This window comes from Tauraco erythrolophus, chromosome 2, assembly GCF_009769465.1.
Source record: "Tauraco erythrolophus isolate bTauEry1 chromosome 2, bTauEry1.pri, whole genome shotgun sequence".
Taxonomy (NCBI): domain Eukaryota; kingdom Metazoa; phylum Chordata; class Aves; order Musophagiformes; family Musophagidae; genus Tauraco; species Tauraco erythrolophus.
In genome coordinates, this window is record NC_141466.1 from 6,050,984 (window position 1) to 6,065,452 (window position 14,469).

At 43.8% G+C, this 14,469-nt stretch overlaps 1 protein-coding gene across 1 annotated transcript in view; it reads left to right on the plus strand.

The window, feature by feature from the left end:
* Positions 1-14,469, plus strand: part of MAP3K5 (mitogen-activated protein kinase kinase kinase 5) — a 112,898-nt gene that overhangs the window by 26,467 nt on the left and 71,962 nt on the right. The window contains exon 2 of the mRNA XM_086632049.1: positions 9,468-9,607. Within this exon, the coding sequence (XP_086488175.1) occupies positions 9,468-9,607 (140 nt within the window). The remainder of the gene's footprint in view (positions 1-9,467; positions 9,608-14,469) is intronic.

A 14,469-nucleotide genomic window follows, 5' to 3' on the forward strand; every position in this document is an offset into this window, starting at 1 on the left:
AAAGTTTGAAGTTGAGATAATATTCAGTATTTGGTGTTCTTGGCACTAAGGAGCCCGTTTCACTGGGATTGATACAGATGCAGTGAGCCTGAACGTATTGAGGTTATTTTTAAATAAATGGCTCTTTGTTTGCTTGTCATCTTTTATTCTTGCCAAATCCTGAGTTCCTCCCACATGCATCAAGCTGAGAGTGGGGTTTTTTTCAATTGTTGGGGGTTGGAATCATGTGATAACATCACAGTCCTTTGTCTTGGGCCAAGAGAGAGTGGATTTTTTTGAATCTCAAGTGTTCTTTTTTTTTCTCTAAGTCTTCAGCAGAAAGCCTTTCTGTATTGTTCCAGTTCTCTTCAGATCATTAATACAGTCATTTAGATTTTTGTCATATAGTTTGCTGTGTTAATTTCTACACACTCCCCTTTTGTTTGTCATCTCCATTTTTCCCCCTTTCATTCCTTTTCTAACATCTATATGAACTTTTTGTGTTGCCAGTTTGTTGCCAGCTTCTGCTGTTTTATTCCAGTAAATAAAATACTCTGCTTTGCTCCCATCAGCCTTGGATTTCAGAAGCAAGAGATTATTTTCCCTCTGCATCCTTGAAGCATAGTGCAGTCAGCAAGGCCAGGGTTTCATTCAGAGGCTCTCAGTCTAGAATTCTCTGGGATCAGTTGTTTTTTCCCTCCTCCTTGTCTGGATGGTTCTGCTTGGTGAAGTCTTACACGTAAGCCAGTTAGCTACAAAAGTTGGCAGGAATCGATTTGCACAGGTTTTTCGGAGAAGGACCTTGTTGTATTGTGGGAGAGAGTGCAAGTTTTGCAGTGCCTCTATATGACAGCAGGGCAAACACCACGGATCAGTGAAACGTTTGAGGAGGTGCCCCAGAACATTGTGATTTATGGGTTATGAGCTTTCTTGTGATTCCTGGTTTAAATTTATAGAGGGGCAGCTTATATTTGCTCTTGTGCCACAGTGTCATCCTTTAGCTTAAGTAGTTCTTTCTTGGCTTACCTATCAAGAAATTAGCAACTATCAATGTTTTAAAAAGAGGAAAGTTTGCCTTTTAAGTGATTAGCTAATTTATTTTTGTTATTGAGCAGATTCCCAGAGATTGAAATTGAGTCACATTACAGACTCTGTCTGTATGGATATAGATGCTTAATTTGTATCTGCAGTGAAGTGGATTGGGGAGGGTGTGTGTGTTTATTTTCTGTATTGTGCCTCAAGGAACTCTTCCTCCTGTGATGATGTTGTATCTAGGGTTCCTGAACAAGTGGATGTTGCATCCATGTCTGTATGGAGGATAATATTTCCTTACCCAATGGAACAATATGTGACTTTCAGTCTTAAGCAAAAGTAGAGAGGTATTCTGTTGCATCCTTGCAGATATTGTGGTGTCTGGTGCTTCTTTGTATAGGACCTAGTGATTGTGTAGATGGAAAGTGAGATCATCTAACTGATCCAGGAGGCAACTGCTCCTGTGCATTCACCCCACCCCTCCAAGCCAACAGATACACTGAGTATTAACCACGCTAGATCTGATACAAACACGTTGGGAAGGGTCAGGACCAGCCCTAACAGTAACAGCTAGCTGTTAAAAATCTGAAATGAAATCGTACCTTTTGCTTGTGAGTCTAGATGTTGAAGTTCACTTCTAACTTCAAGAGAAGTCCAACTCCGTTTAGCTGTTCAGGGAGCAGTGGGCTTAATATCAATCTGAGGTTAACATGGTACAGTTGTATTTGAATGTAACTTGTTTTTTTGGGTGAGTATTAGGTGCCCTAGTTATATCCATCTCTACTTTGTGCTACACAGCATCCAGAAAGGAACACCCACCAGACTGTTGGGCTTGCATTGCATCTGCTGTGAATGTGTGCTCAGAAATTCCCGTTTGAGTAGATTGCAGGGCTGGCTCTAGTTTGTACTTGAGTGGTGCAGGATCTCTGTTTCCATTTCATAAAAATGACACTACTTGAGCCAGGATTACTGTAAGGATCCTGGACCATAATGCTTTAAACTAGGTAAGAACTAGCACATCTCCATTGCATGTCCTAGTGCCCCTGCGCATGCTTTATGTGTCAGTTGGAGCTTGTACAAATATCATGCTTTTCCTCTAATAAATGGCATATTTAACTCACCTGTACAGTCATTAGCTGCTTTTCCTTCCCCATATCTAAGCCTCAGGTTCCTTTATAAAGTTCTTTTTCAGTGTAGCCTCTCCCAACAGACTAGCTCAGCTGGGATGGGTTTCCTGGGAGGTCAGCCATTCCCTTGTGTTTAGGTGTTCTCACCCAGTGGCTCACATCAATTGTTTCCGGTCTTGGAGATGTATGAGACGCTCTTGACAGGAAATGTCTGATTCCAGTGGTGCTGACAAGTCAGTGATGCTGTGGTTTGCACGGTTGAACCAGAAATACCAAGTTGTACTGACGTGGTGCTGGGATTTCCAAAGCAGGTTTCCTGCCTCGTTCAGGCAGTCTCTGGGTAAAGAGGAGGATATCCGTGCCAAGCATAGAGAACCGTGAAGAGCTGAAGTAAATAAGGATGTTGTTTCCTTGTTTCTGAAAGCTTACCCAATAGTCAACGTCATCGTAGCTTGTCGAAACCATTGTTATAATGCTGAACGGAGAGCTGCTACTGCATTATGGAAAACACTTAGCGTTCTGACTTGCACTGGAAGACATTTTGTCACAAGCTCTTTTCTTTCTTTATCATAGAATGGTTTGAGTTGGAAGGGACTAATTTCTAATTAGTTATCTAATTTCAACCACCTTGCGACGGGCAGGGACACCTTCCTTCCGCTAGATCAGGTTGCTCAAAGCCTCATCCAACCTGATCTTGAACACCTCCAGGGATGGGGCAGCCACAACTCCTCTGGGCAATCTGTTCCAGTTGGCTTTCTGGGCTGCAAGCACACATTGCCGGCTCGTGTTGAGCTTCTCATCAACCAGCATCCCCAAATCCTTCTCCTCCGGGCTGCTTTCAACCCATTCTCCACCCAACCTGTGTTTGTGCTTGAGATTGCCCTGATTCAGGTGCAGGACTTTGCACTTGGCCTTGCTGAATGTCATGAGGTTCGCACAGGCCCATCTCTCCAACCTGTCAAGGTCCCTCTGGATGGCATCCCTTCCCTCCAGTGTGCCCACCACACCACACAGCTTGGTGTCATCAGCAAACTTGTTGAGAGTGCCCTCAATCCCTCTGTGCATGTTGTTGATGAAGATGTTAAATAGCACTGGCCCCAATACTGACCCCTGAGGAACACCACTCATCACTGGCCTCCACTTGGACATCGAGCCGTTGACCACAAATCTTTATTGTGACCATTCAGCCAATTCCTTACCCACCGAGTGGTCCATCCGTCAAATCCATGTCTCTCCGATTTAAAGACAAGGATGTCACACAGGACAATGTCAGATGCTTTGGATAAGTCCAGATAGATGACATCAGTTGTTCTTCCCTTATTCAACAGCTCTGTAACCCCATCATAGAAGACCACCAAATTAGTCAGGCAAGATTTGCCCTTAGTGAAGCCATGTTGGCTGTCACCAATCACCTCCTTATTTTCCATGTGCCTTAGCATAGTCGCCAGGAGGATTTGCTCCATGATCTTGCCAGGCACAGAGGTGAGACTGACTGGCCTGTAGTTCCCTGGGTCTTCCTTTTTGCCCTTTCTAAAAATGGGGGCTATGTTTCCCCTTTTCCAGTCATTGGGAACTTCACCAGACTGCCATGACTTCTCAAATATGATGGATAGTGGCTTAGTAACTTCATCTGCCACTTCCCTCAGGACCTGCAGTTGCATCTCATCAGGTCACATGGACTTGTGCTCCTTCACGTTCCTTAGATGGTCTTGAGCCTGATCTACAGTGGGCAGTTCTTCATTCTCCCAGTTCCTGCCTTTGCCTTCTGCGACTTGAGCTGTGCAACTGGAGCTCTTGCCAGTGAAGACTGAGGCAAAGAAGTCATTGAGTACCTCAGCCTTCTCCATATCCTGGGTAACCAGGTCTCCTGTTTCCTTCTGGAGAGTGCCCACCTTTTCACTAGTCCTCCTTTTATCACTGAGGTACCTATAGCAGCTTTTCTTGTTGCCCTTAATGTCCCCGGCCAGATTTAACTCTATCAGGGCTTTAGTTTTCCTAACGAGATTCCTGGTTGCTCAAACAATTTCTCTGTATTCTTCCCAGGCTGCCTGTCCTTGCTTCCCTCTGTAGGCTTCCTTTTTGTGTTTGAGTTGGTCCGGGAGTTGCTTGTTCATCCATGCAGGCCTCCTGGTGTTCCAGCCCGACTTCCTCTTTGTTGGGATACACTGCTCCTGAGCTTGGAGGAGGTGACCTTTAAATATTAACCAGCTTTCTTGGGCCCCTCTTCCCTCCAGGGCTTTATCCCATGGTACTCTACCAAGCAGATCCCTGAAGAGGCCAAAGTCTGCTCTCCTGAAGTCCAGGGTAGTGAGCTTGCTGTGCATTCTCCTTGCCTCCCTAAGGATGTTGAAATCCACCATTTCATGGTCACTGCAGCCAAGGCTGCCCTTGAGCTTCACGTTCTCCACCAGCCCCTCCTTGTTGGTGAGAACAAGGTCCAGCATGTCAAAAAGAGTCTTATCTCTGTTAAGAGAGTATCTTACTGTGTCTTTTAACTCTCGAGTGGAAAGGAACCTGAAATATTGGTCTGTCTCAGAAGTTGTTGTTACGAGCTTTCCTTTTGCCCTGATTAATGACTGTAAGGCAATGGCTATGTGTTTAATACCAATTAATCAGAAGATAATAGCAAACATAAACATTCATTAGTTTTATAGCTGCTCTGTTTGTATTCATTACTCTTCCAGGCGGCACTGTAGCAAGCAGGTAGTATCAAAAAGTAGGGTGTGTGTGTGTATGATATCTCAGAGCATTTGTTTAAACAGTCTTCTTTGCCCTGTTATATTTTAAACAACGAGTAGGAGATGAACTTTGACCACTGCGTTTGATTAATTGCTTTCTTGATGACTAAAGGCATTTGGTAATAGCCAAGAGCAAAGGCCTTTATATCCACTAGTGGACACTTACCCTTCTTGTGACCGTGTTATCCTGTATAATCTTAAGTTTTTACAATTTCTTCAGAAAGGTTAATTAGTAGATAGCATTTCTAGTTTAGATATAATTTATAATTTTATATGTGAAGTACCTGGCTTAAAAAGAGCTAAGTGGATTTACACTGCAGGTAAGAATTGTTGGCAACACTGTTGTAACATACACTAAGCTTCTCAGAGATGTGTCCTTGACCTTCCACTGCTTCTCAGGCAAGAAGAGTCAGGTCAACTGCCTCTAGTTCCATCACATGAATCTGGTTTCCCCAGGATAATAAGTTGATTCCCGGTGTGGTGGTATTTTGTTGTCTTGACCGTGTGACAGTGTGTTTCAAGCTATTGTTGGTGTAGATGATAGCCTAATAACATAGAGTGTGACTGCTCTGTGGCTGTCGCCGTGTCCGCAGCTCAGTGTGCGGTTACTCCGCTGATGTGTGGGTAGGCAGCTTGGTTGCTGTGAGCAGGTAGGTAGAGCTCGGGGTTGTTTGGGAAATGAACACCAAGAGCTTACTGAACTATCTTCTGCCGCATCTTTGCTGCTTCTGCTACTGAGAACAGAGCTAAGCTCTCGTCTCGTGCTTATGACGCGTTTCAGTCACATCCATGTGGGCATGCCAGCTGTTTAAGGACATGGGAGAGAAGTTTGTGGCTAGACTTACTTTATTGTTTGTAAACTGGCAAGACAATAACTTACTGTGAGATTTATTATGAGCCTTTTAGCCATAATGTCAAAGACGATTAGGAAAGGTGAAGACTGTACTATCCCGATTTTCTTTAAATAGTATCAGTGGTCTGTAACCAGGTCCACTTTCAAGGGGTAGAGAGGGTGAAATTTAATCTTGTGCCCAAGACCAAAGGGATAAAATTTATTCTTTCCTGCAACCAGTGGCATTGCAAGAATTGCAGTTCTTCCACTTCCCTGTCTTTTGCTTTTGTTTTGCGCAGTGTGCTTCCATACCCACCCTGCTCATGAGTCTGCTGGAACCTGAACAGACCTTCTTTGCTGCGACGTGGAAGATGTGCAAGAACATTTGCAGTGAATTGTCAGTCCCTGGTCTTCAGAATGCTTCATCCTGAGGGCTTAGGTGTTGAGAGGGCTCTACTCTGATTCTTGCACTTGGTCAATCAGTGTTTTACTTGACTTGTAACTGAAACTGGAAATACTTTGATAAGTTGGTTTTGTTCCAGTGTAACCGTAGAGATAATTTTCCACCTTCACTGAAATACCGTTTTGCCACTTGTGAAATCATATTTTCCAGTCAGTGGAAAACATATCTTTCATTGCAGCAGGCTGTTAGATTAATTTCATCTGGGGAAAATGAGAGTGAGAGCCTGAGTTCTGGCAGTTTATGTATTGGTGACCAAAGAGTTCTTTTGGGCTTAGCGAAATCCTGGCTATTCTGAGCTAGCAAGAATTTTGGTGTATGTTTACTTGAGTTGGATGTGTCTTGGAAAACCATTAGTCTTGCTCAGCTTTGTTAAACTTCTAATCATGTCGTATGTATCTGAATATAGTATTTAGCTGCTTTATGGTGCACTTGACAGTACATTTCAGGTTCTTTATAAGAATCATTGAATCATTACCACTACCCTTTTTTTTTTTTTTCCTGAGCTTCCATTTGCTGCTTTGTGTTTGACTTCTGAACTTCTTACCAGTGCTCCATACACTGATACCTCCTTTGATCAGAGGAGTTTCTCTCCTGATGTTGTGGAAGAAGATAGTCAGAAATGGGTCTGTCAGAAGAGCTGGTTTAGGGTATTTTATTTTTTTTAGTTGAATAGACGCCTGGTCCCAGAAGCCCACATAATTTTTGGCTTGTTGGAACTGCAGGTAAGAATTGTGCTGTTCCCCTTGTAAACTGTGATAGCACCCTTGAGGGCTAGCCTGGACTTGAGAAATCTGATCTCTTTGTCATGAGCGACAACTTCATCTTAAAACATGTAACTGCCAGAGCGAGGAGAATTTCACAGAAGTTGGACCTATTCTAAGGAAGATACTGCTTTATCAAATGAGATTGTCCAGAACACATGGATTTCACAGAAGTCTTAAAATGTAAAGAGATCTCCTTTAGTTGCACAAGAAATAAGTACTGTGACAGAGTTTATACCAGTATCTTCGTGTAATTTCTTATAAACGTTTCCTTATTCATGTGATCCTTCCCTCTGTTTAAGTAACTCAAGGCTTTCGTTTGGTTGTTGTTTTTTTTTTTTTGTTGCTGTGATAGGGATAAAACAGGACCCAAGAACATTTCTTACAGTGTGGCCCTGATTCAGATCTGTTGTACCAATTCTGTTAAATGGATTTGGCCAGCTGATATTGATGGTAGTATACACACACACAAACATACCATATGTATTTTTTACTTATTAATATTTTTTAGAGGGTTATTCTTTCCTCCTTTATGGTCCTTGGACCATTTTCTTCATTTTAGGTAATGTTTATCTTTTAATCTTAGTTTCGCAACTCTAGTGAGAGCACATTATCTTGCAAGATTTGAGAATTAAGTCATGGCAAGTTCTGCAAATTTTCCTCCTCCTCAGTGTAACGGAAGTGTACCATCGACTTATAGTTGCCCAAGATTAGACTTCTGTATTAGTAAGAGTAGTTAAAAATAGAGCTTGTATTGCGACAACTTCCTAAAGAAAACAAACAAAGAAGGCCTAATCTCATCCAAACAAAATATAATAGTGATATTGTCATTCTTGTTTGACTTTTGTGATGTCTCGGTTTCCTAAAATTAATGAAAGTCAGCATACATATGATCTTAGCAATGCACTACCTTTTTACTTCAATAAAATTTATTTCATGGAATCTGTATTGCAGATATTTATGCGAAATTGGACAGAGGGAGATTCTTAGAACACAAATTGTGAAACTTTTAGAGAACATAATTTAATAAATGATCGGGGGGAGGGAATTCCTTGTTTTATACCATCGTAGTCTCCCCTCTTTTGATCTTGTTTCTTGAAGCTTGTATAAGCAGATGTTGTCTGTTCATCCTTGTGTGTCTGTCCTTTCTTCAGCTTTTTAATAACTCCTAAGCCTGTAGGCCAGTTACAGTAGAGTATGACTAAAGAGTAGATGTCTCAAAGATGCTACTTTTCAACAAGTTGGAGAGACACCCTTGCCACCTTCCAGTAGAGAGCATGGCCACAAGGCTTATCTTTTGCTGAATATCTTAATTACAGTTTTGATGATCTACGGAAATAGGCAAGGTGAAAGTTGTGGTTAGAGGTAGAATATCTTATTAGATCGATTAGAGTAGAGAAATTTGAGAGTATATAAGCTTTTTTTTCCTGCAGAGCTTGTCTTGCTATCTGTCTTTTCTGTCGTAAAAGCATCCACAGGAAGGGGAAAGCAGGGAGAAACACTGGAAACCAGGCTGGTTTTTTTGTGCTTTTTTTTGTTTGACTCTTAACAGAACTAAATATCTCTGATTTTTGAAGGACAGGTGGAAATGAGTCAGTTTTCTTGTTTTGCTCTCTTGATCCCACAAGACACTTGCAGTGGAAATATGCTGCCAGTTATAGTAGAAGCCTTCACCATTTCTGCTGACGCTTTGTAATTGCCTCTTGTTTTGCTTTTACATTGGTGTGAATCTGGGCAAGTGAAAAAAACATTTTAAAGGGGGTTGTGGACTAAGTTCCTTGTTCTGTCAGCATTTGTGCTTAATTTTATTCATGCAGCTAAAATTTATTATAAACAGGATTCTCCCCACAGTAAAGTTCTTACTTATATGGGGACTTCTATGGCTTTACATATTCACCCCCCCTTTCCTTCTCTTCTGCTTGTCATTCTCTCTCTCTCTCTCATATCTCTCTATATGAATCAAAATAGATCTGAATAGTAATTTATATTGGAACTTAGCTTCTCTTTCAATTTGCAGCTGTTATCTTCTAAAGTTCTAATACAGAATCTACACAGTATGTTCTGCAGTGATGTACATGTGTTGCATGAATTTTAATTGCGACTTGCAGAGAGGGTGAAAATACACTTCAAATGTATGTTTTTTTTCTTTTTTTTTTAAAAGTTCATCAATCATCATGTGTAGATTAACCAAATTTATTCTCTAAGACACCAAATGAACTTTTTGCCTTTTCTTTGTTGATGATGTTTTACCCCTTTTTACCTGAGGAAATAAAGGTCTCACTTAAAGGGGGGGAGGGAAAAAGTGAGGGGGTGGGGGAGGAAAGAAGAAAGAAAAAAGCAAAAATTAAACCACATCCTGCTGACTATAGTCAAAATTTAGACATAACACCTATAGTGGGGAAATCCCTCTAGGTCATTTATTTCCTACTTAAAATTGGGTATTCAATCAAATCAAATTGTGTGAAGAGACATGGCTTAGAAGAGTTTGGCTGTCAGAACTGTGTGGCATTAACAATTTTTCATTTCTTTCTGCAGATATTGCTGTCGTAGAGATGAGTGACGCCTTCCGTCAGCCTTCCCTCTTCTACCACCTGGGAGTCAGGGAGAGCTTCAGCATGGCTAACAACATTATCCTCTACTGTGATACAAATGCGGAGTCTCTGCAGTCGCTGAAGGTAACTTTGGATGGAAAAACGGGGTGTGTTGGGGGGAAGTCATGGTTAGTCCAACTCTTGAAATGGGTTCTCTGTTTCCGTCGGAAATGTAGATGCTACTTGTGGTTCACAAAAGAACAGCAAAAATCTTCTGAGGCCTGGAAAACACAGGCACAGTGAAATGCGGAAAAACTCAGTTTAGTTTTCCCAGGAGAAAGATTTAGATGACTTTATCACAGTCCATTAAATACCTAGGTGTTCAACAGCTCTTTATGGAAACAGACATTTGGCAAATTTCAGATCAGAAATTAATAGGTTTATATTATTAAAGGTTAAAATGCATGATTTTGTCGTTCGAGGGCACTACTGGTGTTTTGGGTAAATTGTTGCAGTAACAACAATTGAGTGAGAATGTTGGTGTGTAGGGGACAGCAAAATAATCCTAAGTTTTAGCTCCTATGTAAAGTAACAGTTTTCTGTCCAAACCTGATGGGGCCCCTGATGGCCTCTGGTATGTCTTGCTGAGTTACAGCTGTTTACATCACGTACCTGCAGGATTGTTGTCCTGGAGATTACCAGCAGCGTGGCAGAGTTAGTGAAAACAAAACTTGTGCCATGGTCCTCAGGGCTGCGGTTCACAGTACGGCAGGCTGGTTTAAGGCAAGATGATGGTTTAAGATAATCTATGAGGCTGTGAATTGTGTCAGCCAAGGAGTTGCTACTTGCTTCCTCCTGCTGACTCTACTGAAGGTTTAGTAACTGCCATGGGCATGGAGGAGGGCAAACAACTTGGGTGGCAGTCTTTTCAATTACTTCCCCTCCCTCAGATTCATTGACTCTGAGCAAGAGGTGTTTTATGCTGTTGTGCTTCCATTCTAGACGTTGCTGAAAAGATCTATTTTAGTAAGCAGTTCAGTGAGTCAGACTGCAATCTGGGCACTGCCACCTCTCTTGAAGGGTTTGCTTCCACTGCTTCTGGCTAGTGCAGGATGTTTGGTTTTGATTCTGTCCCATTATTCACAACTTGGCCCTCTATTGGGAGGGACACACCTTGATGAACTCTATTTCTTCCCTTCACGTTTTCTTGGCCAATTGGACTGGTTGCAGTTCAATTATTTTCTTTCTTTTGGCAACACAAAGAGTATACAGATAAAAGCCCTAAAAATAAAACTGCTAATGACAAAAGACCTCTCTGTGGATTGACTTCAATTATGCAAGTACAACAATCTACAGTATAAGCAGACCAGAATTTCTAGGGAAATAGATCTAGGGAAGATGTAGACTCTCTCTGGAATGAAACGGGGGACCTGGCTACCCGGGTTATGGAGAAGGCTGACGTTCTCAATGACTTCTTTGCCTCAGTCTTCACTGGCAAGAGCTCCAGCGGCACAGCCCAAGTCGCAGAAGGCAAAGGCAGGCACTGGGAGAATGAAGAACCGCCCACTGTAGGAGAAGATCAGGTTCGAGACCATCTTAAGAACCTGAAGGTGGACAAGTCCATGGGACCAGACGAGGTCCATCTGCGGGTCCTGAGGGAACCGGCAGATGAAGTTGCTAAGCCACTATCCATCATATTTCAGAGGTCGTGGCAATCTGGTGAAGTTCCCAATGACTGGAAAAGGGGAAACATAGCCCCCATCTTTAAAAAGGGGAAAAAAGAAGACCCAGGGAACTACAGGCCAGTCAATCTCACCTCCGTGCCCGGCAAGATCATGGAGCAGATCCTCCTGGCGACTATGCTAAGGCACATAGAAATAAGGAGGTGATTGGTGACAGCCAACATGGCTTCACTAAGGGCAAATCCTGCCTGACTAATTTGGTGGCCTTCTATGATGAGGTTACAGCACTGATGGATAGGGAAAGAGCAACTGACATTGTCTACCTGGACTTATCCAAAGCATTTGATACTGTCCTACACGACATCCTTGTCTCTAAACTGGAAAGACATGGTTTAGATGGATGGACCACTCGGTGGATAAGGAATTGGCTGGATGTTCGCACTCAAAAAGTTGTGGTCAACGGTTCAGTGTCCACGTGGAGGCCTGTGACAAGTGGTGTTTCTCAGGGGTCAGTACTGGGGCCAGTGCTATTTAACATCTTTCTTGGAGACATGGACAGTGGGATTGAGTGCACCCTCAGCAAGTTTGCAGGTGACACCAAGTTGTGTGGTGTTGTGGACATGCTGGAGGGTAGAGATGCCATCCAGAGGGACCTTGACAGGCTGGAGAGGTGGGCCTGTGAGAACCTCATGAAGTTCAACAAGGCCCAGTGCAAGGTCCTGCACGTGGTTCGGGGCAATCCCATGCACAAGTACAGGCTGGGTGGAGAATGGATCGAGAGCAGCCCTGAGGAAAAGGACTTGGGAGTGCTGGTGGATGAGAAGCTCAACATGAGACGGGAATGTGCGCTGGCAGCCCAGAAAGCAAATCGTATCCTGGGCTGCATCCAAAGCAGCGTGGCCAGCAGGTCGAGGGAAGTGATTCTGCCCCTCTACTCAGCTCTTGTGAGACCTCACCTAGAATACTGTGTTCAGCTCTGAAGTCCCCAACATAAGAAGGACATGGAGCTACTGGAACGAGTCCAGAGGAGGGCCGCAAAGATGATTCGAGGGCTGGAGCACCTCAGCTATGAAGACAGGCTGAGAGAGTTGGGGCTGTTCAGCCTGGAGAAGAGAAGGCTCCGGGGTGATCTTATAGCAGCTTTCCAGTACCTAAAGGGGGCCTACAGGAAAGCTGGAGAGGGGCTTTTTACAAGGGCGTGTAGTGATAGGACAAGGGGCAATGGATTTAAACTGAAGGAGGGGAGATTTAGATTTGATATAAGGAAGAAATTTTTTTTGTTGAGGGTGGTGAGGCACTGGAACAGATTGCCCAGAGAAGTTGTGGCTGCCCCATCTCTGGAAGTGTTCAAGGCCGTGTTGGATGGGGCTTTGGGCAACCTGGTGTAGTGGAGGGTTTCCCTGCCCATGGCAGGGGAGTTGGAACTAGATGATCTTTAAGGTCCCTTCCAACCCAAACCATTCTATGATTCTATAATTTTATTGTACTGGGTAAGGAGCCAAATACCCAACTCCCACTGAAAATCACTTGGAGTGAGGCACCAGGCTTCCTTGGGCACTTGGGAGAACTTTTTACTAGTTCAGGAGCTGGACTTTGCAAATGTATTACGTGTAGGCATTGTTGGCATCAGTGGAATCCCAGTTCTTCTGCACAGGGAGACTTGGATGTCCCAGTTGCCACTGATACAGTGCCCACTGAAAGATTGGCTCAATGGCCGCACTCAGAGAGTAGTGGTCAACGGCTCGATGTCCAAGTGGAGACCGGTCACGAGTGGCGTCCCTCAGGGGTCCGTGTTGGGCCCGGCCCTCTTCAACATCTTTGTCGGTGACGTGGACAGTGGCATGGAGTGCACCCTCAGCAAGTTCGCCGATGACACCAAGCTGTGTGGTGCCGTCGACACGCTGGAAGGGAGGGATGCCATCCAGAGGGACCTTGACAGGCTGGAGAGGTGGGCCCGTACCAACCTCATGAAGTTTAACCAGGCCAAATGCAAGGTCCTACATCTGGGTCATGGCAATCCCAGGCATAAATACAGACTGGGTGGTGATTCGATCGAGAGCAGCCCTGAGGAGAAGAACTTGGGAGTACTGGTGGACGAGAAGCTCAATATGAGCCGGCAATGTGCTCTTGCGGCCCAGAAGGCCAACCGCGTCCTGGGCTGCATCAAGAGGAGCGTGGCCAGCAGGTCGAGGGAGGTGATTCTCCCCCTCTACTCTGCCCTCGTGAGACCTCACTTGGAGTACTGCGTCCAGTTCTGGAGTCCCCAACATAAGAAGGACATGGACCAGTTGGAGAGGGTCCAGAGGAGGGCCACGAAGATGATAAGAGGGCTGGAGCACCTTTCCTATGAGGACAGGCTGAAAGAGTTGGGGCTGTTCAGCCTGGAGAAGAGGAGGCTCCGGGGTGACCTTATAGCGGTCTTCCAGTACCTCAAGGGGGCCTACAGGAAAGATGGGGAGAGGCTGTTCAGGAGGGCCAGTTATGATAGGACAAGGGGTAATGGTTTTAAAATAGAGGGAGGTAGGTTCAGGTTGGATATTAGGAAAAAATTTTTTACTATGAGAGTGGTAGAACACTGGAACAGGTTGCCCAGAGAGGTGGTGGATGCTCCATCCCTGGAGACGTTCAAGGCCAGGTTGGACAAGGCCCTGAGCAACCTGATCTAGTTGGAGATATCCCTGTTCCTTGCAGGGGGGTTGGACTAGATGACCTTTGAAGGTCCCTTCCAGCCCTAACCATTCTATGATTCTATGATTCTATGATTCTCCTTGGTTTCCTTTACCTTTGAGCTGGGTCCATGTTTCTGTGTTTGAGTTATCAGAGAGCAAGACCTTTTCCGTATTACTTAGTAACTGCCTGAACAAAGTAACTGTGGTCATGCCTGGGCATCTTTTAAGGCCATGTTTGTTCCTTTATTTGTTACAGCCAAAATGTAATTCGGGCAGAATTAATTACAGACAGAATAGAAGCAATGCAGGAGTGTGTGTGCAGTTTTAATCTTATATAGAAGGTAGTGAATTCAAAAACTGAAAATGATCATGGAAATGCAGGAATTGCAAAACTGCAGCACATGATTTAACTGGGATACCAAGCAATGTAGATAAGTTTTTGCTGGTGGAATATTCCTCTATATGAACACTTAAGGTCAGGTTGCATGGGGCTTTGAGCAACCTGGTCTAGTAAAAGATGTCCCTGATCATGCTAGGGAGTTGGACTAGATAACCTTTAAAGGTCCCTTCCATTCCAAACCATCCTATGGTTCTATATATGTACATGTATAGGTTTATATGTTTATGTATATAAACATTAAATATGTCCCACGCT